This window comes from Eumetopias jubatus, unplaced genomic scaffold (genome assembly GCF_037043125.1).
Source record: "Eumetopias jubatus isolate StellerSeaLion01/CBP00866 unplaced genomic scaffold, mEumJub1_p1.0 scaffold_8, whole genome shotgun sequence".
NCBI lineage: Eukaryota > Metazoa > Chordata > Mammalia > Carnivora > Otariidae > Eumetopias > Eumetopias jubatus.
The window spans coordinates 39805267-39832457 of record NW_028274814.1 but is presented as its reverse complement, the minus strand read 5'-3'; the positions used below and the strand labels follow the sequence as shown (position 1 = coordinate 39832457).

General features: G+C 41.5%; 1 protein-coding gene and 1 pseudogene across 6 annotated transcripts in view; one reads left to right on the top strand and one right to left on the bottom strand.

The window, feature by feature from the left end:
• The window catches only part of RAD52 (RAD52 DNA repair protein), a 36907-nt gene extending 10272 nt beyond the window's left edge, over positions 1 to 26635 (bottom strand). For 3 of the 6 annotated variants that reach the window (XM_028121192.2, XM_028121194.2, XM_028121196.2), the window contains exons 1-7: positions 26488 to 26635; positions 11561 to 11665; positions 10410 to 10511; positions 9719 to 9812; positions 9476 to 9543; positions 6572 to 6690; positions 5564 to 5639 (exon numbers count right to left, since the gene is read on the bottom strand). In XM_028121192.2, coding sequence (XP_027976993.1) covers positions 5564 to 5639; positions 6572 to 6690; positions 9476 to 9543; positions 9719 to 9812; positions 10410 to 10511; positions 11561 to 11647 — 546 coding nt within the window. In that variant the 5' untranslated portion in view covers positions 11648 to 11665; positions 26488 to 26635. The remainder of the gene's footprint in view (positions 1 to 5563; positions 5640 to 6571; positions 6691 to 9475; positions 9544 to 9718; positions 9813 to 10409; positions 10512 to 11560; positions 11666 to 26487) is intronic. The other 3 variants (XM_028121195.2, XM_028121193.2, XM_028121197.2) reach the window with 3 other exon arrangements.
• Positions 12884 to 26530, top strand: LOC114222510 (large ribosomal subunit protein uL14 pseudogene; annotated as a pseudogene).
• Positions 26636 to 27191: the final 556 nt, after the last annotated feature.

Sequence of the window (27191 nt, the reverse complement as noted above, 5' to 3'; positions counted from 1 at the left end):
GGGAGTCTGCTTCTCCCTCTTTCTCTGCCCCTACCTTCCTGCTCATGCTCTCTCTCTCACTCTCTCTCAAATAAATAAAATCTTAAAAAAAAAAGGAAGAGTTTTTGTATGCAACTGAACTTAAGTTATCAGTTTAAAATAGAATGAATGCTGCAACATTAAGATGTTTTATAATTGCAATAATAACCACAAGGAAAATATCTCTAGAATATACACAAAAGAAAATAAGAAAGGAATCCAATCATGTCACTACCCAAAAGTAAAACAAAACACAAAGGAAGGCAGTAAGAGAGGAAAGTAGGGACAAAAAAGCTACAAGACATACAGAAAACAACAAAATGGCAACAGTAAGTCATTCGCTAATATTTTAAACATAAATGGACTAAATACCCCAATCAAATGACATAGATCAGCTGTGCAGATTTAAAAAACAAGATACAACTATATGCTTTTTATAAGAGACTCACTTTAGATCTAAGAACACAGTGAAAGGATGAGAAAAGATATTCCATGGAACTGGTACCAAAAGAGATCAGGGCAAGCTATACTAATACCAGACAAAACAGACTTTAAGTCAAAAATTGTTACAAGAGACAAAGGAGGACATTATATAATGATAAAAGGGTCAATTCACTCAATAGGTACAACAATTATAAATATTTGTGTACCAAACACCAGAGCTCCTATATATAAAGGAAACTTTGTCAGAACTGGATAGAGAAATAGACAGCAACACAATACAATAATAGTAGGAAACTTCAATATTCTACCTCCAATAATCGAGAGAATAACCAGACAGAAGATCAATAAGGAAATAGAGGATTTGAACATTATAGGCCAACTGGACCTAACAGACATATACAGAATACTCCACCCAACAACAGATTATAAATTCTTCTCAAGTACACATGAAATATTCTCCAGGAGAGACCACATGTTAGGCTACAAAACAAGTCTTAACCAACTGAAGAATACAGAAATCATATAAAGTATGCTTACTGATCACAGTGGAATAAAACCAGAAATCAATAGCAGAAGGAAACAGCGGAAAATCCACAAACATGTGGAAATTAAACAGTACACTCTTAAACAACTAATGGGTCAAAGAACAAGTCACAAGGGAAATTAGAAAGTATCTTGAGACAAATGAAAATGAAAACACAACATACCAAAACCTATGGTATGCAGCAAAAGCAGTGCTAACAGGAAGGTTTATTGCTGACACAAGCTAGCAAAAAAATGAAATAAAGCTTGGAGCAGAGATACATGACATAGAGAACAGAAATGCAATAGGGAAAAAAAATTGACAAAACTAAGAGTTAGTTTTTTGAAAAGATCAACAAAATTGATAAACCCTTAGATTAACTAAGAAAAAAGAGAAGACTCAAATAACTAAAATCCAAAAATAGGGACATTACAACCGATGCCACAGAAATAAAAAAGATTATTAGAATACTCTGAACAATTATATACCAACAAATCAAAAAACCTAGAAGAAATGGACAAATTCCTAGACACATACAACCTACAAAGACTGAATCATGAAGAAACAGACAATCCAAATAGACCAGTTACTAGTTAGAAGATTAAATCAGTAATCTAAAACTTACCACCACCACCACCAACAAAAAAACCCCGAACTAAATGGCTTCATGGGACAATTCTACCAAACATTTAAAAATTTAACACCAATCCTCCTCAAACTCTTCCAAAAGCTGAAGTGGAGGGAACACTTCCAAGCTCACTCTATAAGGCCAGCATTACTCTGATACCAAAGTCAAACAATGACACTATATACACTTATCACGATGAACACTGAGTAATATATAGAATTGTTGAATCACTATATTGTACACCTGAAACTAATATAGCACTATATGTTAACTAGACTGGAATTAAAATAAAAAACTTAATAAAAACAAAACAGAAAAGCCAATGACACTACAAGAAGAAAAACAACACTGTGAGAAAACTATAGAAAAATATCCTTGATAAATATTGATACACAGATCCTCCAGGGCGCCTGGATGGCTCAGATAAGCAGCTGACTCTTGATTTCAGCTCAGGTCATGATCTCAGGGTCACGGTACTGAGCCCCATGTTGGGCTCCATGCTCAGTGAGGAGTCTGCTTCTCTCCCTCTCCCTCTGCCCCTCCCCTGGCTCATGCATGCATGCATGCACTCTCTCTCTCTCAAATAAATTAATTAATTAAATATTCTTTATTAAAAAAAAAAGATCCTCCAAATTCTAGCACACCAAATTCAATAGCACATTAAAAGAATTATACACCATGACCAAGGGGGATTTATTCATAGGATGCAAGGATGGGTCAACTCCACAAATCAATTAGTGTGATACACACCACAGTAACAAAAGAAGGGACAAAAGCACATGCTAATCTCAACTAATGCAGAAAAAGCATTTGATAAGACTCAATACCTTTTCGTGATAAAAATATTCAACAAACTAGGAATAGAAGAAATATACCTCAACATAATGAAGGCCTTATATGAAAAGCCCACAGCTAACATCATACTCAATGGTGAAAGACTGAAAGCTTTTCCTATAATATCAGGAACAAGGCAAGGATGCCCACTCATTACTCATACTCAGCATACCAGAAATCCTAGCCAGAGCAGTTAGCAAAGAAAAAGAAATAAAAGGAATCCAAAATGGAAAAGAAATAAAATTATCTCTAGATGCAGATGACATGATCTCATATGCAGAAAACCCTACAGACTACAAAAAAAAAATTATTAGAACTAATAAACAAATTCAACAAAGTTGCAGAATACAAAATCAACACACAAAAATCAGTTGTGTCTATACACTAGTAATGAACAATCCAAAAAGAAAATGAAAAAAACAATCCATCTACAAAAGCATCAAAAGAATAAAATACTTAGTAATAAACCTAACCAAGAATGTGAAAGACTTATACACTGAAAACTGCAAAACATTGCTAAAAGTAATTAAAGAAGCCACAAAAAAATGGAAACACATCCCATGTTCACAAATTGGAAGACTTAATATGGTTAAGATGCCCATATTACCAAAGTGATCTACTGATTCGACACAAGCCCTATCCAAATTCCCATAGTATTATTTGCATTAAAAAAAAAAATCATCCTAAAATTCATACAGAATCTCAAAGGACTTCAAATAGTGAAAACAATATTGAAAAAGAAGAACAAAGTTGAAGGACTCCTCATACCTTCTGATTTCAAAACACACTGCAAAGCTACAGTGATCAAAATGGTACGATACTGCCATAAATACAGACACACAGTCCAATGGAATAGAGAGCCCAGAAATAAACCCTTGCATAAATGATCAAATGAATATCAACAAGCGTGCCAAGACCACTCAATGGGGAAAGGAGAGTCTCTTCAACAAATGATGCTGGGAAAACTGGATATCCACATGCAGAAGAATGAAGTTAGACCTGTATCTTACATCATAAACAAAAATAAATTCAAGATAGATTAAAGACCTAAACATAAGACCAAATCCATAAAACTCACAGATGAAAATATAGGGGAAAAGCTTGATGACATTGGATTTGACAGTGATTTCTTGCATATGACACTAAAAACACAAAGCAAAAATATACAAATGGGACAATCAAACTTAAACATTTTAAAGGCAACCTATGAAATAGGAAAATAAATTTTGCAATCATGTCTCTGATAAGGGGTTAATATTCAAAATATATACAGAATTCCTACAACCCAACAACAAAAAATTAAAATCCCCAATTAAAAAATGGGCAAGGAATCTTAATAGACATTTCTCCAAAGATGATAAATTGCCAAAAAGCATATGAAAAAATGTTCAACATCGAAACTCATCATCAGAGAAATGCAAATCAAACCCACAATAAGATGGCACCTCACGCCCACTAGGATGGCTGCTATCAAAAAAGCAGAAAACAAGTGTTGGCAAGGATGTAGAGAAATTGGAGCACTTGTGCACTATTGGTTGAACTATAAAATGTGATGGACACTATAGAAAACAGTGTGGAAGTTCCTCAAAAAACTACCATATGGGGGCGCCTGGGTGGCTCAGTCAGTTAAAGTGTCCAACTCTTGATCTGAGCTCAGGGCTTGACCTCAGGGTGGTGAGCTCAAGCTCTGTGTTAAAAAAAAAAAAAAAAAACAAAAAAAAACACTACCATATGATCCAGCAACCCCACCTGTGGATATATCCAAAATAACTGAAAGCAGGGTCTTGAGGAGGTATTTGCAAAACCATGTTCATAACAGCACTATTCCCAAGTCAAGAGATGAAAGCCACCGAGATGTCCATTGATGGAAAAATTAAAAGAAAATGTGGTGTATGCATACATTGGAATATTATTCAGCCTTAAAATGGAAGGTAATTCTTTTTTTTTTTTTTAAGGACTTAATTTTAAGAGATCTCTACACCCAACATGGGGCTTGAACTTAAAACCTGAGATCAAGGGTCCCACACTCTACCGACTGAGCCAGCCAGGCATGCCGAAAAAAAAGGAAGGTACTTCTGACACAGGCTACAACATAGATGAAACTTGAGGCCATTATGCTAAGTGAAATAAGTCACAGAAAAACAAAACAGTATGATTCCACTTGCATGTGGCATCTAAAGTGGTCAAATTCACAGGAACCGGAAGTAGAATGCTGGTAACCAGGGGCTGTGAGAAGGGGAAATGGGGAGTTGTCCTATGGGTATAAAGTTGCAGTATCCCAAGATTAAAAGTTCTGGAGATTTGTTTCATCAGTGAACTGTACACTTAAAAATGGCTAAAATGGTCAATTTTATGTTATTTTTTTACAATAAAAAAAAATCTAATATCCCTCATAAACACAGACGCAAAAATTCTTAACAAAATATAAGCAAGCGGGGGCCAATAGCGCATAAAAAGGATTTTAACAAGAGAAAGTGTGGTGTTTTGACAGCTGCCAAGTGCCACGCCCATCTGTCAGGTGTCCCCACGCAGCAGCCTTCGAGGACACACGCCCGGGAGTGCTGCCGTGGGCGGCGGCACTGCGGGGGGGCGGCCATCGAGAACGCCCCAGCCCCGCCCCGAGAGGGCAGCCACTCCACCGGCCACAGGCACGCTCCGCCCCCCGCCTCAGCCCCGGCCAAGAGCGAGGCCAGGGCCCTGCTCATGTGATAGGCTCGGGCAGAGACATGGGGATCTACGCCGTGGCTCCTAGAGCGCAGGAGCAGCAAGAAGGCCGAAGAGGTGAGGTTCTTCCTGAGTGTTGCTAAGGAACCACAGGGGCGCTGCCGGGGGCTCTGTGCTCCTTTTGAGGTTTCACAGACCGTTCCCGAAGACAGCTCTCGTGTGGAAGAAAACAAGTGGCACGGATTCTCGAGGCTTCAATTCCTTCAGCTGGAAAATAAGGTAACTGGTTCCTGCTGGCTCTGGTCATCAAACAAGTCTGAAATACACATTCCAGACCCTCGAAAGAGCTGAGTCTCCCCTTCTCTCTCCCTCCCGGAATACTCAACCCATGCCACCTGGAAAGTAGTCCTATCTCTACTGCAATGCATTCCATTCATCCATTTCTAACATACCTGGCGGGGAAGCTTATTTAGTGACCTCAGATAGTCTTTGTCCAGAACACAATTTCCAAGTGCATTCCCGAAACTTCTAAGGGTAAGGAAAAAAAAAAAAAGAGCAAGAAACAGGCTGAGAATGATTAGGTGTAAATATCAGAGACCAGATACAACCTTTGTGGCAAGGTGCTTCTCAACTGTGGCAGAGGAGATGGAACCTAATATACATGCAGTAACATTTCCTGGGCACCTGCCATGTTCACGCACTCTGTATGAGGCTCTCAGAATATAGCACAGGGCATAACAGTCACCAGTCTCTGCCCTCAACAAGAGGCAGGGAGGACGAAAAGACTAAGAAACCACTCACAAAACCCCATTAGCTACCTCCTGCCATGGAGCACCAACTCCAGAGCAGAGAATTCTTTTTCCAAGGACAGTTCCAATTCCCCAATAATAGTGGGCAACACACACTTAGGGCACATCTTCCTTCATGACTGAAGTTCTTTACTTGGGACATCTGGCCTCCTGTATGGGTTATGGCACAGCAAGTTTTTAGTGTAGGTTCATACATGTGTGATCCAATTCACTTCAATTCTCAAAGGCCACGTATGACCCCAAAAAAGGTTAAAAAAAAAAAACAAAAAACCTTGTTCTATGCACCTAAGTTGTACATACCCAAGGAAACACTGTTTAGGTGTTTTAAAGAGAATGGGGAAGCTATCTCTGTCCTCGTGTGGAAGGGCCTCCAAGACACACGACTGAGACGGGGGTATGCAAAATCAAGTACAGAGTAGAGAATATAGTATTCTACCACTTGATCCCAAAGAAGGCGGACCTAAGCATAAAGAAGCATGGGGAAAATACAAAGTGTAGGAAACAGGGCCGACAGGGGCAAGGGGCAGTGAGACTGGGTTATTTTAACTTTCATACCACATGAACAAATTACGTTTTAAACAAACAAACAGGAAATAAAATTGACGCAGGTTAGACCCCAGCCCAGGTGCTCACCCCAGCCCTTGCGCTCACCTCAGCGCTCGCTTCAGCCCGTCGGTCACGGCCTCCTTCCTGGCCTTCTCCAAAGACAAGGCTTTTGACTTGAGGCCCTCACTGACACCATAGCCCACATCTTCATGATATGAGCCATCCTGCGGGTAGAAAAGGAGTTCAGACTCCAACATGAAAAGCTGCAGTCGCGTCCCTGGTTCCACAGCTTTTCTCGCCTTCAGGGGCATTCGCACCAGGTGCACAGAACCCAGGCGCCTTGCTAAAGGGCACACGGGCACAGAGAGTTGGAAGAGAACTAATTTCCAGCACTACATTCTAGACCTGATCTCCGCGTAAATGTGCAAGACAATTCTCCCTTCCCACTTCCTCTTTCACATAAAAAAGGCACATATCTGGGGCACCTGGATGGCTCAGTCTGTTAAGCATCTGCCTTTGGCTCAGGTCATGATCTCAGGGTCCTGGGATCGAGCCCTACATTGGGCTCCCTGCTCAGCAGGGAGTCTGCTTCTCCCTCTCCCTCTGCCTGCCGCAACCCCTGCTTGTACTCTCTCTCTGACAAATAAATAAATAAAATCTTTAAAAAATAAAAAATATAAATAAATAAAATAAAATAAAAAAGGCACATAGCTAACCCACCCTAAGTCTTACTAAGGTGCATTACCCCAAGGTATAAAAACCTCTGGGACACTCAACAAAAGGAAAATGTGAAATACTATATTTAACAGACTCTTAACGACTGGATAGCAAATCTTTTCATGGGTTCGGTGGGTATCCCTTTCTTGGCTTTCACCAAAAATGAAGGTACACCTGATCAAGTTATTAGCTGATAGAGAACCGAATATAATTTTAGATGACAGGACTCTGATTTTTGAAATATAACTCAGAAAGCTTATTCAAAGAAATGAGTGACACTGTAACAACACTCTCTTCATTCCCAGTTTATTTATGTAAGGTTTTTCAGTACTGTTTACAAAAATGAGAAGTTAGAATAGAATTAATGCTGAATGTTCTATCTAGGAAAAAGTAGTATTAAACTATGGACATATAAACTATCTAAAAAGAAAAAAAGCTTCATCCATCTCATTTAAGAAATGCATTTTCCTGGGGCACCTGGGTGGCTCAGTTGGTTGGGCGACTGCCTTCAGCTCAGGTCATGATCCCAGGGTCCTGGGATCGAGCCCCACATCGGGCTCCCTGCTCGGCCGGAGGCCTGCTTCTCCCTCTCCCACTCCCCCTGCTCGTGTTCCCTCTCACGCTGTCTCTCTCTCTCTCTCCCTGTCAATTAAATGAATAAATAAAATCTTTAAAAAAAAAATGCATTTTCTTGGGGCGCCTGGGTGGCTCAGTCAGTTAAGCGTCTACCTTCAGCTCAGGGCATGATCCCACGGTCCTGGGATCAAGCCCTGCGTCGGGCTCCCTGCTCAGTGGGGAGTCTGCCTCTCCCTCTGCCTGCCACTCCCCTACTTGTGCTCTCTGACAAATAAATAAATACAATCTTTAAAAAAAAAAAAAGAAATGCATTTTCCATAAAAATTTATTTTTATTAAGTATATAAATTTTGATGTAGTTATTTTGTCCCCCTCATAGACCCAATTGACTGATCAATTTTGTGTTAATAATACCTGTAATAGTAACTCAATCCAGAAGAAATTTTTTATAATTTAGAGCTGTAAGGTCACTGAAAATTTACCCCAAAAAATTACTTTTATATACACATACATACACACAGACAGAGGAATAGGCTAAGGTTATTAATAAAAGGTTTTGAACACATATAATATATATATAATATATATTCCAAACATATATATATTCTAAACATATATTTATACATATATACATATACATACATATACACACACACACACATATACTGACAAAAGCCAATGGGGAGATAGAATGGAAATATGAGTTTGAGAAGAAACAATGTAAAATTTCTCATGACTAAAGAATAGCTTGCTCGTGTATTTTTTTAAGTGGATGACAGTATTTAATCGTTTATGATATTTAAAATCCACTGGTACATTTAAAAAAGATGTAACAAAATATACGTGAAATAAAGGGGACTAAGGATACACTTATCCTGATGAGCCGTGAGAAATGTAGGGAAGTGCTGAAGCACTATCTTGTACACCTGATACTGATATACCACCGTATGTTAATTACACTTGAATTAAAAAAGGAAGATAAAAATGTAACAGATTTATTTTAGAATGTCAGATTTTACAATATGCTAAAAAACATACCGTTGCAACTACAGGTTTGCCCCGTTATCCAAAAGTAGAATGTCCTCATGAAAACTTTCGTAAGCCAAAATGGCATAAAGCAGAGAATTACCATTAATTTATATGGAAATAATTTCTGAGCATTCCCAGATGCAAAAAATAACCTCTCTTAAGTTTTTCTGATACCTTAGGACACATTCTGCTAACGGATGCACAAAGTAAATGGAGATAAAGCACAGACGCTCAGAGAGCGTTCAAAGCTCTGCCGAGATGCTGAGTGTGGTTCCCCGGGGATGGACTCACAGGGCCACTCTTGCCACCAGGGTGTGCCTTTTTTCATAAACGCGAAAATCCTCTCTGGGTTTCCTTCAGTTAAGCGAAAACAGGTGCCAACATGGGTCTCTCATGAGAGCAAAGTGGTGTAACACAAAGTTGTGAACGCAGAGGACCTGCACTTATACTTTGGGTGAAAACTTTAGGTGTCAGCTTAAAATGTGCAGGAAAAAACAAGTTGTTCAGAATTCATTTAGGGGGCACCTGAGTAAGAATGTTTGGGTACCACCATCCTAAGGAACACTGGCTGAGCCCCAGCTCTAAAACCTAGCTCTCTAGGCCCAGTCCAGAGAATTCTCTACCTGCTCCTTCTCTCTCACCACCCACCCGGTCCTTGGAGGCAGCGGGTCTATTCCATCACCCTCACCTTCAACTGGACTCTCACAAATGCACAGACTCCCACGTAGAACTTGCCATTGTTAAGGTCAACAAAATCTAGGAGTGGGAAAGAGAACCAGTTGAAGAAGATACTGATCCCTGTGCCTCACCCATATTCCTCCTACTGGCAACAAAATACACCTACCCTACATCCTCACCCACAAAACGCTCTCATCAGAAATTAGTACCAAAGTAAGGGAAATGAAGAAGTCACCGTTGCCAGGAAACATACCCACATTCTGCTGTGTGACAGAGTGTGCCCAGCCATTGTAACCAAACATCTCATTGGCCAGATTAATTACCCTGTGACCTTCAATGTAACATACCTGGGAAAAGAAATTAAAGGGGGGGAAAAAAAAAAGCTTGTTAAAATTCCCTGCCATACTTAAATGAGAATCAAAATTTACTTAATTTACTCCTTACCAGCTTTTTTGGCAAAACTGCCCTTAACATTCCAAGGAAATTCTCAGTGAACTTATTTCAAAGATCTTCCAGAAGGAAGCAGTTAGAACTAATGTTTTGTCTGGAAGGAGGGACTAGACTCAGAGGGGAAAGATATCCACTCACCTAGCAGTTTCCAAAACTCACAGTTTCCAAAAAAGTACAAGCCTCAGGCTGACATATATTATTGAAGACCAAAAATATACACAGAAGTTAAAATTAGAAGCAAAGGGCAAAAGAAACATTTTTAAAAGATGGTGTAAAAATCCCAAGATGGCAGGTATGGAAGTCTCAAGACAACACTTGGGTCCCTTCAGATGACAATGACGGCTGGAACCCATCCCCTCCCAAAGACACTAGGAAACATCTAGCAACAGTGAGCAGGAGACCTTCTGAATCCATGAAGACCCAGAGAGGGAGCGAGATCCTCTGAGTAGCCAGCTAGAGGGGCACCCACTTTTCAAGCATATCAACTCTCCTACCCTCTGGCCTCCTCCAGCCATGCGGCTACTGATGTATTCCGGGCCCAGCCTCTGCCTCAGAGCATTCTGGATGGCCTGGTACTCTTCTGCTGTGTACTGATACTGCAATCCAGAAAGGAAAATTAAATAGACATTTCCCCCATTCCTATGTCAGCAAGTCTTCAACTTTTTGGTCTCCAGACCCTTTACACTCTTAAAAACTACTGAGGATCCTAGGAGCTCTTGTTTACGGGGTTATGTCTACCAATACTAGGAATTAAAACTGAGAAACTTCTAAGGCACACCTTCCATCCGCCATCAAGGCAGTATCCCCCCAGGCTGTGCGTGCTCTGGAGAGCCCCACTGTTCACTCATAAGAGAATGAAAGGAAAAGGCAAGAAGTATTTTATTATTATTAAGGAACTCTTCTTGACCTCATGGACTTGGAAGAGGTCTGGTGGACCTCCGGGGGTCACTGGGCCACATTTTGAGAGGCATTGCCCTAGGTGTCACCACCCTCCTGACAAAACTTTCTCAAGCCAGAACTGGTAAACTGAAACGTCCCACCTCAGAGCCTGTATATATGATGTTTATGCCTGCAAGGGAGTAGGGGAAATACCTCTTCTCCAATTCAACAATTTTCCATCCTATACGTACATAAATATACTACTACTTGTTTTGACTTTTGTCCCCTTGGTAGTTTTCCCCTTGCCCTATTTAAATGAAATACCTTTGAACCAACAGATCTCTGGTAAAGACAAAGATGGAATCGAGCGGACAAAGCAAGAATCTCTTTTATATGCACAGAATATCTCCACAAAGAGTATGACACCAGACTCTTTGGAACTGGGTGAAATGTGGATAGGAGTGATGGGGAAAGAGTAAGACTTCTCATTCACATATAGTCTATGTTTCATTTTGAATGTTTTACCACGTGAATATGTAATCTATCCAAAAAAATAAACAAAATGTAAATCTAAATATAATCCCCAGTAGTAATGCTAAAGTTCCACAATGCCCTGAGAGTTCATCAGACTCCCAAATAATGCACCTAACAGGAAAACCCACTGACAATAAATAGCTTCCAAATATATGACGATGCTCTACAAATTACTTTCTCCTACCTTTTCACTTAACCTCAGTCTTCCCAGGTATGAAAAACACATAGTTACCTGTCCAAAGCATAATACAGAGTTGCCACCAGCAGAGGAAGGATGGCTGCCACGGCCTCCAAGAACTGCTTCCTCAGTCCCAGACATGTTGATTCCGGGTGACCTCTGTAAAAACAGAGATTTAAAAAGATCTCAAAGAATGCTAAAAGAAAAAAAAACAAGAGCCTCTACTCAAAATCAGATTAAATCATCCATATGTAGTATCCTACAAGTCGCTTTATTTACTTAACACTTTATTTGTAAGCACTGCCCCAATCAAGGATTAAGCTCCTCAGTGCTTAGCTACCCTCCAACATGGCACTGAAAATCCTTTAGGGTCCACTTCTACCCTTCTGTTAAAATTCTTGCTAGGGTGGGGGCGCCTGGCTGGCTGAGTTGGTAGAGCATGCGAACCTTGACCTCAGGGTCATGAGTTCAAGCCCCACGTTGGGCATGGCGCCTACTTGAAAAAACAAACCATGAAATGTTTGCTAGGGTGATGGTGTTATTAAAGGTGATTTTTATAATTAGAATGTATTGTAACTGCAATATTTATCATTGAAAGAGTCAAAATTACAAAGACACCCCAAGGGAGAGTAACCAAGCAACTGATTACTACCTACTATATGAACAACATGATCCTGGCCTCAGTGGGGTCAAAAAGGGAAGTATAAGCCAGGGGCACCTGGGTGGCTCAGTCAGTTAAGTGTCTATCTTCAGCCCAGGTCATGATCTCGGGGCCCTGAGATCAAGCCCCATATCGGGCTCTCTGCTCAGTGCAGAGTCTGCTTTTCCCCTCTCCCTCTGCCTCTACCCCTGCTCATGCTCTCTTTCTCTCTCAAATAAATAAATAAAATATATTTTTTTTAAAAAAGGTAAAAGCCATAATAACTGACCTACTTTCCAGGAGCTAACAAGCTGGCTGGTAGGGGAAGACTAACAGGGAAGTTAAAGAGCAAGAGAGAACAGTGAGGACGGCCCTAACATTCAGGAAGAATAAAGCGTTAGACCAGTTAGGTCTGTTGCAGCATCAGCATTACCTGGGAACTTAGTAGAAATGCAAATCCTCAGGTCCTACCCTAGACCTCCTGGATGAGAAACTAGAGCGGAGGCCCAGGAGTTAGTGCTTGCCGAAGCCCACCAGGTGATTCTGACACAAGCTCAAGTTGGGGAGCCAATGCATTAGACTGAGACTATGCAAATGTATAGTCCATTAGAAAAGAGAATTACCCTCAGAAGCACCTGCAACTGGCTGACCCACTACCTGACCACCCCTACACCTGTCTCAGAGCAGATGGATTCAATGCTGTGCCCCAGCCTTTCCGTCCCTTTCCAGCATTCAAGATGTGGAAGCGAGGACATGGTGGGTCCTCCGGTGCGAAATTCTGGATTTCCCTGGGTCTTCCCATAGGAGCCGTGATCAACTGTGCTGACAGCACAGGAGCCAAAAATCTGTAGATGATCTCAGCGAAGGGGATCAGGGACGGAACTGGCTTCTTGCTGCTGCTGGGGGTGACGGCCAGAGTGAAGAAAGGCAAACCAGAGTTCAGAAAGAAGATACATCCAGCAGGTAACTGGACAACGCAAGTCCTACTGGAGAAAAGCTGGTGTGTGTCTCTGTTTTGAAGGTAACGTGGGGGTCACAGTGAACAGTAAAGGCGAAACGAAAGGTGCTGCAGTCACAGGACCAGTTGCAAAGGAGTGCGCACACGTGTGGCCCAGGATTGCAGACGCTGCGGGCAGCACTGCAGGATTCTTTGGTGTGTTCAAAAAAATTTTTTAATTATGTGCTCCCAATGTTTGTCTTCCTGTTTTTTTCTACAGGTCACTTTTCTTGACACCACCCAACCCTTTCCTCCTTTTGTAAAATGAAATCACTCGACGCAAACTGGCTGTGAGTGTATGCAAAATAAAGATAAACAGGGCGCCTGGGTCGCTCAGTTGGTTAAGCGACTGCCTTCGGCTCAGGTCATGATCCTGGAGTCCCGGGATCAAGTCCCGCATCAGGCTCCCTGCTCAGCGGGGGGTCTGCTTCTCCCTCTGACCCTCTTCCCTCTCATGCTCTCTGTCTCTCATTCTCTCTCTCAAATAAATAAATAAAATCTTTAAAAAAAAAGATAAACAGTACTTGGCAAAAAAAAAAAGTTGTGCCTCAGCAAACTTGCATGCTGTAGTCTTCAGGTTATTTGCTGACAGTAAAACTACAAATCTAGGAATGTTAGGTGGCGGGACACTCCCATGGCGCCACAATACAGCGTTTAGGGGCTCAAGTTCTAAATGTCAGTTTCTGGCTATACACCCACTAGGTGCTTGACTAAGGGAAAAATCATACAATCTCACTGAAGGATGTTCTCTCATCTAGAAAATGGACAAAGTAATACAACTTGCATTTCCTGCGGGTTCTGTTGAGACTAACATGATACTGCATGAAAACTGCATTAGAGTAGCACACACAAAGTACTAAAAGGTTAGCTATTGCTAAGTACATCTCAACTTTCTTATGTACAGTATGATGAAAATGCAAAAGATTATTTAAATGATCATAAAACACTACATTTCAACTAAGAATGATAAATTATTTCTAATCTGGCACTGAAAAAGTAGAAGGGTGGCTTACACTAGGTTAATTAATAATTAGTGTCTAAAATGGTTATAACAGGGGCGCCTGGCTGGCTCAGTCAGTCAGCATGCCACTCTTGATCTTGGGGTCGTGAGTTCAAGCCCCATGTTGGGGGTAGAGAATATTTAAATAAGTAAACTTAAAAAAATAAAACAAAAAATTGTTAAAACAGAATCAATATATTATATACGTGAAACTAATATTACACTGTATGTTAACTAATTGGAATTTGAATAAAAACTTAAAAAAAAGAAACACTTCACATATGCTGGGATAGCTACAATAAAAAAGAGAATAACCAACGTTAGTTGAGGATGTGGAGAAATTGGAACGAACACACACACACACACACACACACACACACACACACACACACACACACACACACAATCTATTGAAACAGGTTGGGTGCCTGGCTGGCTCAGCTGATAGAGCACTAAACTCTTGATCTCAGGTTGTGAGTTCAAGTCCCACATTGGGCACAGAGATTACTTTAAAAAAAAAAAAAATCAACAGGGGCGCCTGGGTGACTCAGTCGTTAAGCGTCTGCCTTCGGCTCAGGTCATGATCCCGGGTCCTGGGATGGAGCCCCGCATCGGGCTCCCTGCTCCACGGGAGCCTGCTTCTCCCTCTCCCACTCCCCCTGCTTGTGTTCCTTTCTCGCTGTGTCTCTGTCAAATAAATAAATAAAATCTTTAAAAAAAAAAACCCAACAATTTAAAATTGTTACAACAGGAAATAGTGGAATAAGGATCATATTTAGAATGCAACTGTAAGTGCCAGAAAAAATAGTTAAAAGAACAAAGTGGGGAGGGTGCCTGGGTGGCTCAGTCAGTTAAGCGCCTGCCTCAACTCAGGTCCTGATACCAAGTCCCACAATCAGACTCCCTGCTCATCGAGGAGTCTGCTTCTCCTCTACCTTTCCCTCTCCCCCCAGGTGGCTCAGTTGGTTGTGTCCGACTCTTGATCTCAGCTCAGGTCTTGAACTCAGAGTTGTGAGTTCGAGTCCCTACTTAAAAAGAAAGAAAAGAATGCAGCGGATCTGTCTCCGAGGGGTGGGACTGGGGTGGAGAATAGTGTAGCAGGGATCTTTTTCCAAATAAAACTTTTAGCACTATTTCACTTTCCAATATGTACATGTATTATTTTAATAAAAATTAGAATAAAAAATTTAAAGACCTGTTATATAAAACAGAGGTCAGCAAACCTTTTCTTTAAAGTGCCAGATAGTAAATATCTTAGGTTTTGCAGGCTACATGGTCTCTGTCACAACTATGCAACTTGGGCCTCTGAGCCACAGATAATATGTAAACAAGTGAGTGTGGTTGTGTCCCAATAAAACTTTATCACAAAAAGAGGTGGCAGATTTGGTCCACAGGCCATAGTGTGCCAACCCCTGCTATAAAGCATGTTTTGAACGTTACAGTCAAAGGTGGTTCAATATCCCGCCCCACCCAATACATTATTTAAGTTGGGCAATTACTTAAACTTTCTGTGCTCCAATTTCCTCATCTGTAAAGGGGAATATTAGTAAAATCAACCTCATAAATGTATCATATTAAAATGATGTGATAAGGGGCACTGGGTGGGTCAGTTGGTTGGGCGTCTGCCTTAGGCTCAGGTCATGAACTTGGGAGTCCTGGGATAGAGCCCTACATCCGGCTCCCTGGTCGGCGGGAAGTCTGCTCCTCCCCCCACTCATGCTCTCTCTCACTCTCTCAAATAAATAAAATCTTTTTTTTTTTTAAAGATTTTACTTATTTATTTGAGAGAGAGAGAATGAGAGATAGAGAGCACGAGAGGGAAGAGGGTCAGAGGGAGAAGCAGACTCCCTGCCGAGCAGGGAGCCCGATGTGGGACTCGATCCCAGGACTCCAGGATCATGACCTGAGCCGAAGGCAGTCGCTTAACCAACTGAGCCACCCAGGTGCCCTCAAATAAATAAAATCTTTAAAAAATAAAATAAAATTATGTGATGATAACAGTATCCAGCAAAAATCATCATTGGGTACTAAAAAGTTGTGGGGGAGACTCACAAAGTTTCAAATGAGCACTTGTTCACTTATTTGTTAAAAATAAAGGGGTATACACTGGGACTGTACCTAATGCCACTGAGTTGCACACTTAAAAATGGTTAAAATGGTTAAAAATTTAAGTTATGTATATTTTGCCACAATAAAAAAAAGGAAGGAGAATAGTTATTCTCCTTCAGGCAGGATCTAACCCAGTCTGGGGCCCTGCCCATCCCATGGCTGTGTCATCTAAGCACATGTGACCTCCAAGGTCATCGCTGCAAGGGGAGAAAGTTGTTCAAGTCACACCAGTTCATAGCTGCCTTAGACCAGAAGTGATATGCATCACTTCTGGTCACAGTTCACCGGACAGAACTTGTCACAAGGCTCCAACTTAATTGCAATGGAGGCTAGGAAGTGTAAGAAAGTATTTGGTGAGTACTGTCTCTTCTGCATCCGTTTTCCCCCTCCAGTGTGAGCCCCTAGAAGGCAGGAGATTCTTGGATTCTTCTTGGCCCCCCAGTGAGTAGCATGGTACCTTGCTCCTAGTAAGGGATCAGGGAGGGGAGTGTTTGGTGAGTGATTAAATGAATAAATGGATGGAGGATGAAGTACATAGTGTAGGATAGACAAAGCATATTTTTTAATTCTTTAGAAAATGATTTTACAAGGCAAGAGTTACACTTCTCACACTTAAAAAGCAACTTGCTACTTTTCTAAACAATATCTTAGAAAAGTCAACCTTTTATCACAGAAAAGGACAACTTCATCTCTGCCCATAAAGTAAAACATGGAATCATTCTTTTTTTTCCCCTGCCAGTTACTACTTTGAGAAAAAGTTGACTGCCTTCCTTTCTAAAACTGTCTACAACCATTTTCCTATTATAAGAATAAAATATCTTGGGCGCCTGGGTGGCTCAGATGGTTAAGCGTCTGCCTTCGGCTCAGGTCATGATCCCAGGGTCCTGGGATCGAGTCCCGCATCGGGCTCCCTGCTCCTTGGGAGCCTGCTTCTCCCTCTGCTTCTCTCTCTCTGTCGCTCATGAATAAATAAATAAAATCTTTTTAAAAAAATTAAATTAAATTAAATTAAAATATCTTTATTGCAGAAAGCTTTACACATATAACAAAAAAATATGGAAGGAAGTAAAATTTGATGGGATCACCACCAGTAACAGATAACTGTCTTTTTTTATATGTGATTGAGTTTATGTGTGTATATTTTATGTGTGTGTGTATGTATGTGCATATTTGCTAAACAAAGTAGAATCCAAATTTATCAGGTGTATCTTATGCAGCAGCTCAAATCTTCTTGGCCTTGCCTGTCTCTGAGGCCCCTGACCACTTTTTCTACCCCAGTTGCCATGAGGTAGACCAAATATGCATGAGTTCTATCTGAATGCACAGAGGCACCACCAGTGGTCCCTTACTTCCTGCTCGTGCCGGATGCCTCTCACTCCCACCCCTGGCTTCTCTCACCTTGAAGGTGTAAGAACCTGTGGGACCCACCTGATGCCCACACATGCACAACCTGGAAGTCTGAGGGAGGGAATATACCATGCGGCAAACCTTTTACCAATGAGATACAGAAGCTGAGAGGTAAATTCTTCTCCCTCCTTTCTTTGGGGGGGTTGTCCTGGGATACAGAACTTCATTCACGCTCCTGAGAGACAGCGTTAGGAGATCAAGCGGTCAGTTGTACTTGTTACCAAGGGGTGGCCAGCTTGGAAATGTACCCTTGAACTGACTTACTCTTCCTTCTCTCCTCAATCTCCCTTTCCCTTACTTCTGCTTCCTGAAGAAATCATAGCACATAAGGTTTTGCCTCAAGTCTAGGTTCTGGGGTCCCCAGATATAGAGATACCATGGATGCTCTGCCAACTATCCCTTCAGCTCTTACCACAATCGTGCACCCTGGCCTAACTGCCGAATGCCAACATATGTATCTCTTTATCTGAGGGCCTTTTTTGGCATCCAGGGCCCATTTTGTACCTGTTCATGGTAAGTTGGAAGCGCCAGAGAACCGATGCCCTTGGGAGCAGCTCTCCAACACTGACTGATGGGAGACCCTAGATCTCTTACGCATTTTGTGAAATAGCACTGAGCTGTGAGTTCTACATTGGCTTGAGTTCCCCAGTGAAATTAGGTTTGGTTGCCCACTGGTGGTAACTGGCTTGACCATGCACCCTCACCCTCTGATGACTGCCTTTTCCTTCCTGTCTCACTCCCCTCTCTTCTACCAGTATATCCTGGGCTCTTCTCTCAGATAAGCTACTTACATTTGAAGAAAAATGTAGGGGGAGCAAAAGATACATTTACAATGGAGAAATCTAACAGATACTACCTTAATCAGGTAATCAAACATAATGTCACCAGTAATAGTCCCATCATAAGCTTCCTGATGGATACACTGAAAAGGTCAAAACATCACTCAGGGAGTATTCCTACTAATTTAATAATGACTCTAATCAAGAAGAAATAATTAAACAAGTTGAAATCTACAAGGCTTGGACTCAAACAATGTCAATGTCTCAAAAAATAAAACAAAACAAGTGAACTCTTCTAGATCAAGAGACTAAAGACACACAACGCACAACAACTACAGTGTGGTCCTTGAGAGGATTTTAGATCAGGAAAAAAAAAGCTGTAAAGGATAGTCTGGGGACAGATGTGATTCTGACGATGGACTGCATACTATTCAATGGTATTGTATTGTTGTTAAACTTGCGTCACAGTTATGTAAGAGAATGATCTCTTTCTTATACATGAGGAAGTAGTATGAGTGAATTGTCATGTTTTCTGCAACTTACTCTCAAATCATTCAACTAATAAAATGTGTGTGTGTGCAAAGAGGAGGAGAGGAAGATAAAGCAAAGTAACAAATTTATGAATCTAGGCGAAGGATATGCAGGCATCCCTTGTATGACTTTTCCGAAGGCTTCAAATGTTTCAAAATAAAATATTAGGAAAGACTTCCTGCATAGCCAGTTACAGCAGCTACGTAAATCCAAATATCCCAATACATCCAATGCAGACCAAAAAGAGAAACAAATAAAACCACAAATATCCCATATCTTGTAATATAATTAGAAGACTGAAGGGCGCCTGGGTGGCTCAGTTGGTTGAGCAACTGCCTTCGGCTCAGGTCATGATCCTGGAGGCCCGGGATCGAGTCCCACATCGGGCTCCCTGCTCAGCAGGGAGTCTGCTCCTCCCTCTGACCCTCTTCCCTCTCGTGCTCTCTCTCTCTCATTCTCTCTCTCTAATAAATAAATAAAATCTTAAAAAAAAAAAAAGACTGAAAATACTGCAAGTGTCAAACTGCCTGGAATTAGAAAAAATAAACATCAACTTCTGGTGGAGATATTTCTCAAACGCACATTCTGAGTCTTCAAGGAGAGTAAGGTGAGACATAGATGGGAAGAGAAACGCATAGGAGAGAGGAGTAGATGGACAGCCTAAGATGGAGCTAAAATTGCTCCCAGGAAAAAGAACCCACACTAAGTATGCAGATACTGACAGAGTTCTGGTAGGTCAGAGTAGTCCAGGAAAAAAAGTGTATACACAACTCAAGGAGGCAGTATTGGAAAGCCCATGTTTCTGGGCAGAAGATGGCAAAAAGGAATGAGGTGTCCTTTGAAACTGTGCTGTGAAGGGCAGAGAGGGCAGAGTATAGATCCTATAAGACAAGAGAAAATTTAAAAGTCAAAGGACATATAACCATGTCCCCTTTTTTGGCTTTTTGCCTTCTAATAGAGAAACCATACTCACTACACTTACAAAAGAATAGGAACCGTTCTTGACCATGAAATCTCATAAATCATCTATCAATCCTGTTCACAAAATACAAAATTAAAGATAAAAAAGAGTCAGTGAACTTGAAGATAGTGCAATAGAAATTATGTAATCCGAAGAGGAGAAACAGACTGAAAATAATGAAAGAGTCTCAGGGTCCTGTGGAATAATATAAAAACAGCTAACACAAATATAATTGAAGTCCCAGAAGAAGAGGTTAAAGAGAATGGAAAACAAAAACAACAACAAAAAAATTTAATGACCTGAAATTTCCTAAATTGGGTGACAGGCATAAATTTTTTAGATTTAAGGTCAGAAAACCTCAAGTAGGATAAATACAAAGAAAATCACACCTAGACACATTGTAGGCAAACTGCTGAAAACAAAAATAAAGAGAACATCTGGGAAACAAAGAAAAATGGCATATTATATACAAAATAACAATAAAAATGATGACTCCATCTTACAATAGAGTTAAAAAGGCGTACTTAGGAATAAATTTAATGAAAGATGTATAAGGCCTCCCCACTGAAAACTACAAACAGTACTAAAAGCAACTAAGACCTAGTAAAAAGGGAGATATACCATGCTCATAGATTTTAAGAGTCAATACCATTGAAATGTTAATTTTTCCCAAATTGATGTAAAGATTAAATGTCATCCCAGTCATAACCATAACAGACTTTTTCATAGAAATTGATAAAATGGGGGGGCCTGAGTGGCTCAATCGTTAAGCGTCTGCCTTCAGCTCAGGTCATGATCCCAGGGTCCTGGGATAGAGCCCCGCATCGGGCTCCCCGCTCAGCAGGAAGCCTGCTTCTCCCTCCCCAACTCCCCCTGCTTGTGTTCCCTCTCTCGCTGTCTCTCTCTCTAATAAATAAATAAAATCTTAAAAAAAAAAAAAAGAAATTGATAAAAATGACTCTAATACTGATATGGAAATGCAAAGGAACTAGACTGTCCAAATCAATCTTGAAAAACAACAAAGTTGAAGGACCTACACTATGTGACTTCATGACTTACTATAAAGCTACAGTAATTAAAATAGAATTATTTTAATAATAAATAATACCCCTGAGGGCGCCTGGGTGGCTCAGTTGGTTAAGCGACTGCCTTCGGCTCAGGTCATGATCCTGGAGTCCTAGGATCGAGTCCCACATCGGGCTCCCTGCTCAGCAGGGAGTCTGCTTCTCCCTCTGACCCTTTTCCCTCTCGTGCTCTCTATCTCTCATTCTCTCTCTCTCAAATAAATAAAATCTTTGAAAAAAAAAAAACTACCCCTGAAACAAATAATACATTATATGTTAATAATTTAAAAAATAAATAAATAAAAAAGTAACTAAAACTGACATAAGAATTGATCAGTGGTGGGGCACCTGAGTGGCTCAGTTGGTTAGGTGACCAACTCTTGGTTTTGGCTCAGATCAGGTCTCAGGGTCAAGGTCTTGGGGTTATGGGATCAAGCCCTGCATTGAGCTCTGTGCTCAGCGGGGAGTCTACTGGAGCTTCTCTCCCTCTCCCTCTCTGTCTGCCCCTCCCCCTCCTCTTGCATGCACTCTCTCTAAGATAAATAAATCTTTAATAAAAAAAAAAAAAGGATCAGTGGAACAGGAAAAAAAAGCCCAGAAACTAACCACCATTTATACAGTCATCTGAATGGCAATCGGAATTGCAAAGGTACAAATGTAATGCAATGGCATTTTCAACAAATGATGCTGGGACAACTGGATATCCATATGGGGAAAAAATTTTATATTTTCCAGAAAGTATTTTTCACGCAATTCACAAAAACTAGAGATGGATCATAGGCCTAAATATAAAAGCTACAACCATAAAATTTCTAGAAGAAAATATAGAACTATATCTTCACATCCTAGAGATGGTCAAGATTTCTTTTTTTTTTTAAGATTTTATTTATTTATTTGACAGAGAGAGAGACAGCGAGAGAGGGAACACAAGCAGGGGGAGTGGGAAAGGGAGAAGCAGGCTTCCTGCAGAGCGGGGAGCCCGATGCGGGGCTCGATCCCAGGACCCTGGGATCATGACCTGAGCCGAAGGCAGTCGCTTAACCGACTGAGCCACCCAGGCGCCCCGATGCTCAAGATTTCTTAGACAAGACTCAGAAAGCAGTGACAATAAAAAAAAGAAAAGATAAATATGACTACACCAAAATGTAATACTTTGCTTATCAAAGAGCACTCTATGAAAATGGATAGGCAACCACAAAAGACTGATATCCAGGATATAAAAAAGATACAACTCCTGCAACTCAATAATAAAAACAAATAACCCAATTTTAGGTGGTCAAAAATCCGGGCAGGCACTTAAAGGAAGATACCCAAATGTCAACAAGCCCAGAAAGTGTTCAACATCATTAGTGATCAAGGACTAAAATTAAAACCGTAACAACATACCCCTCTATACACTCCAGAATGGCTAAAAATAAAGACTACAGCACCAAAAGTTGGCAAGGATGTGAAGCAACTGGAATTCTCATACACCGCTGGCTGGAAAAAGAATGATAAAACTATTCAGCTGTAAGCACATGCCACCCTCCATGAAAAAAGAATCACGACTTAGGTTCAGAGGGTAGAACAGCAGGCCACAGAGGATTATCCCCAGGCCTTGAACCCTAATGGCTCTTTTTATACCCTGGAGATCAGTCTTTTGTTCGGTAGGTGTTGATGTTTGCCTATTCATTTTCTTAGAGTTGTCTTTGAGGAGAAGCTTTAAATCTGATGTTATCACATTTTTTTAAAGTTGGGTACTGCTTTCTAAGTCTTGTCTAAGAAACCTCTGCACACGCCCAGGTCATGAAGATATTTTTTATTTTCTTCTAGGAGTCTTATGTTTTGTCATTTTGGAAAAGAACTGATAATTTCTTTAGAAATTAAACATGCATCTGCCATATGACCCAAGAATTCTTCTGATAGGTATTTTCTCAGAGAAATAAAATCATAGGACCAAGAAAAGATTTGTGGGACAGAGGCACCCAGGTGGCTCAGTCAGTTAAGCTCCAATTCTGGATTTTGGCTCAGGGTTGTGAGATTGAGCCCCCCATTGGGCTCCACATTGGGCTCTGTGCTGGGCATGGAGCCTGCTTAAGATTCTCTCTCCCTTGCCCCTCCACCATCCTCTCAAAAAAAAAAAAAAAATTTGTTGGATGGAAAGGGAAAGAGCTTGAACCAGGGCAGGGGCTATGAGCAAGAAATGGATGAATTTGAGAGCTATTAAGAAGGTCAACAAGATTTGTAAAAATGTTTTTATTCTTATCTAATTATAAGTGGAGGGAAGAAAGAGTAAGAGGGAATGAGGCATGTTACATACGGGAATTTTCCTCTTTTGTCTGATCTTTTCTCATATTTACTAAAGACAGGACAGGAGACACCTGGGTGGCTCAATCGGTTAAGTATCTGCCTTCAGCTCATGTCATGATCCCAGAGTCCTGGGATCGAGCCCAGCATCCAGCCCTCTGCTCAGTGGAGAGCCTGCTTCTCTCTCTCCTGCTCCCCCTGTTTATGTTCTCTCTCTGTCAAATAAATAAATAAAATCTTTAAATTAAAAAAAAAGACAGGATAGGCAGGGCATGATCATGAAGGGTAATATAAGCCACCTTAAAAAGCTTGAAACATTAGTTTATAAACTTTGGGAGAGCAATGGAAATTTTAAGCTGAGAATGATGAGATTATATTCAGGTGTCAGAAGGCTGTCAACAGTGAATAATTAAGGGAGGGATCAGTTAGGAGTCTGTTAGAACCCTCCAGAGAGAAAATGATAAAGGAAGATCATGGCCATGCGGAGAAAGGACGGACTCTGGATATGTATTACAAGGGGGCAGAACCAACAGAACTCAGTGACGGGAGAGGATCTGATCGCAAAGATCAAGAACAGCAGGATTGGAGATCAAGTTTTTTTCTTTTATTTTCACTTATGCACATGCTGCTGTAACATTTTGTGAAACTTCAAATGTCATCTTCTCTTTGAAGCCTTATGCAGGTTACACTCTAAATAGAATCAATCCTTTGTTCCCTAACATTTTAGACACACATCAAAGCACATATTACACTCATAATCCACACTCAGCCATTCAAGAACAGAAAGGCCCATATACTAACTACTGAATCTCCAGCACTTAACATAGTCCTGACCTAGCCCTAGTATAGAGAACACTTTATTTTTATTTTAGCTTCTCTTCACTCTAAAACTGCCAGTATGGTATTAAAAATGAATGCCTTGAGTGGAAAAATTTTAAAAGTTACAGAGATAGAAGAATATCCACACTAGGCTTTCTGCCCTTGAATAATTACATTGGTTATGCAGTCAATTCTCATTCATGGTAGCTCTATAAAGTCATCATGAACACTGAATTATCAAATACCGAAACATTTGCTCCCAGGAGAAACACGGGGTTAGGTTCTTGTGAGCCTCTGGTCACAACATTTTCTTAGTCAATACATAATCTCGTTTTATGTGTGTTTCTACTGAAAGACACCTCACTCCATATATATTAGCTCATTAACAACAACCTCATAGCCATAAGCATGTAACTCATACCTGAACAATGCTATCTAAAAGAAGCTTTCTTTTCTTTGTAAGAGACATCACAGCCTTCTTGCACTTGTAATGCTAGACAATACTTCAGCAATATGCTTAGAGGCCATTCCAAACTGCGAAATCACTACCAAAAAGTAAAAAAATGAGAAAAATGTGACACTAAATATACCTCAAAGCACCATGAGTGTTGATTTAGGGGTTACAAAGAAATTTATGGGTAGGTACATTCCCAAATAAAGAGTCCATGAATAATGAGGATCAACTACAGGTTTTTTTGTTTGGTTTTGAGATAAAACCTCTCTCCCACAGCTATTATCAGCTACATTTTTCATACACTCATCTCCAACTGCACCCAGTTCATATCACAAGGTTAACAGGTCATGGCACACATCACGCAGCAACACAAATATTTCTCTGCTAGCTACTACAATTAATGGTCTAAGAAACGACTTTAAAAAGACAACTTTCCCTAAAAGATACCAGAACTGAGGCCACTAAAAAACCTGAGCCAGTCTCAGCGTTAAATGCTGGCTTATGAGAATTTCGTTTAAAAATGTGGCTCAGGGGCACCTGGGTGGCTCAGATGGTTAAGCGTCTGCCTTCGGCTCAGGTCATGATCCCAGGGTCCTGGGACAGAGCCCCACATCGGGCTCCTGGCTCGGCGGGGAGCCTGCTTCTCTCTCTCCCTCTGCCTCTCCCCCTGCTCATTCTCTCTCTCTCTGTATCTCTGTGTCTCAAATGAATGAATAAAATCTTTAAAATAACAATAAAATAAAGAACAAATAAAAATAAAAATGTGTCTCAAACTAGGAGTTCTGCGGAGGAATAGAACTTAAAAGGTCTAGGAAGCCAAAAGTAGAAACAACCCAAACGCTCATCAACTAATGGAGCAACAAAATGTGGCATACCCCTACCAAGGATTATTATTATTATTCAGCCATAAAAAGGAGTGCAGTATTGACAATGCTACAACATGCATGAACCTTGAAAACATTATGTTAGATGAAATAAGCCCAACACACAAAAACAAACCGTAGGATTCCACTTATCTAGAACTGGCAAATTCAGAGACAAAAAGTAGATTAGTGGCGGGGGGGGGGGGGGGGATAGGGACAAATGAGAAGTGCCGGCTAACGAGTTGTGGGTTTCTTTTCGGGGTGATACAAATGTTATGGGACTAGATAATGGTGATGGTTGGGCGCCTGGGTGGCTCAGTTGGTTAAGCGACTGCCTTCGGCTCAGGTCATGATCCTGGAGTCCCGGGATCGAGTCCCACATTGGGCTCCCTGCTCGGCAGGGAGTCTGCTTCTCCCTCTGACCCTCTTCCCTCTCGTGCTCTCTATCTCTCATTCTCTCTCTCTCAAATAAATAAATAAAATCTTTAAAAAAAAATAGATAATGGTGATGGTTGCACAACCCTGTGAATATACTAAACCCACCGAACTGTTTAAATGGATGAATTTAATCATATATGAATTGTATCTCAATAAAAAAAAAAGCTATGAAGGCTAAATATGTGGCTAAACTTGAATGTCAAATTCCTTTGAAATGGGTAATACTTTCCCAACTGCAACCCCTCCTCCCAACTCCGCCTAGCTACAGACACAAACTTCAGCACCCTTCACTCCTGTCAACAAGCAGCGTTTGGGAGGTCTCGCGCCCGTGCACCGGACGGTCACAATTAACAATACGCCGCCCGCACCCCGTCGTGGGGTCTCGGGGTGTTGGTCCAAGTCTCCTGTACTCCTGTCCCTCCTAACCAAACTTTCGGTAGGCCCTGATCCTGAACCCCTACTGTACTAACTAGTACAGGCCCTGGACTCAGGATCACTCTTTTGGAGCCCGCAGGACGAGCTCAACCGCCGCCCCAACCCATCTACTCAGAACCTTCGCAGCTCACGCTCCACAGGCCCCGGGTCGGAACCACCCCAAATGGGCCGTCCTCCCGCCCCGCCGCCCCCACTTACGTGCCTCTGGCAGCGCGCGATGCACGCAGGGAGCTCGGTCTAGGTTAAATGCAGAGAAGGGAGTTTAGATAGAGCCGCGCAGAGGAGACTGGGAAGGAACTGCAAGAGAACCCTGGGAAGAAGGTCCAAATCGAGCGCGAGCCCGGGGTGGGCGGGAAGGACAGGAGGAGGAGGAGCCGAAAATCAAGTCAGAAGGGGAGGAGAGCCGCAAGGCAATCTGCCGAAAGCCGTAAAGCAAGCTGGCAGCGCGACGCTGACCTCGACGTGCCAAAGCTGATCTCCCCGCGTCACTCCCTCTGCCTCCATCTCCCCTCGCACGCCCTCTACTTTTGCGGCCGCCCAGGTCTCTGCTGCCCCCTGGCGGACTCGGCGGGCTCACGAGGGGCATTCCCTCGCCTTACTGAGAGACCGCGAAAACCCAATCCCCAGATAGAATGCGGCTGTGCGGCGGGTTAGGAACTACTCAGAATCCGTCTGTGCACGCGAGGGATACTGCAGGAAAAGAAAACATGCTTTTAAGTCTTCTTAAGAATGGTCATCAGAGGCCTTTATAGATTCCACACCAGGCAGGCACAGCAAACCGAGGCAGTGTGGACATGTTTGCTCACTAAGCCTTCTTCCTCTCCTGCCACTGCCCCGCGCACACACACACACTCATCACCTGATGGCTTCTTAAATTAGCTGGGACCGGAGGGAAATGAGAG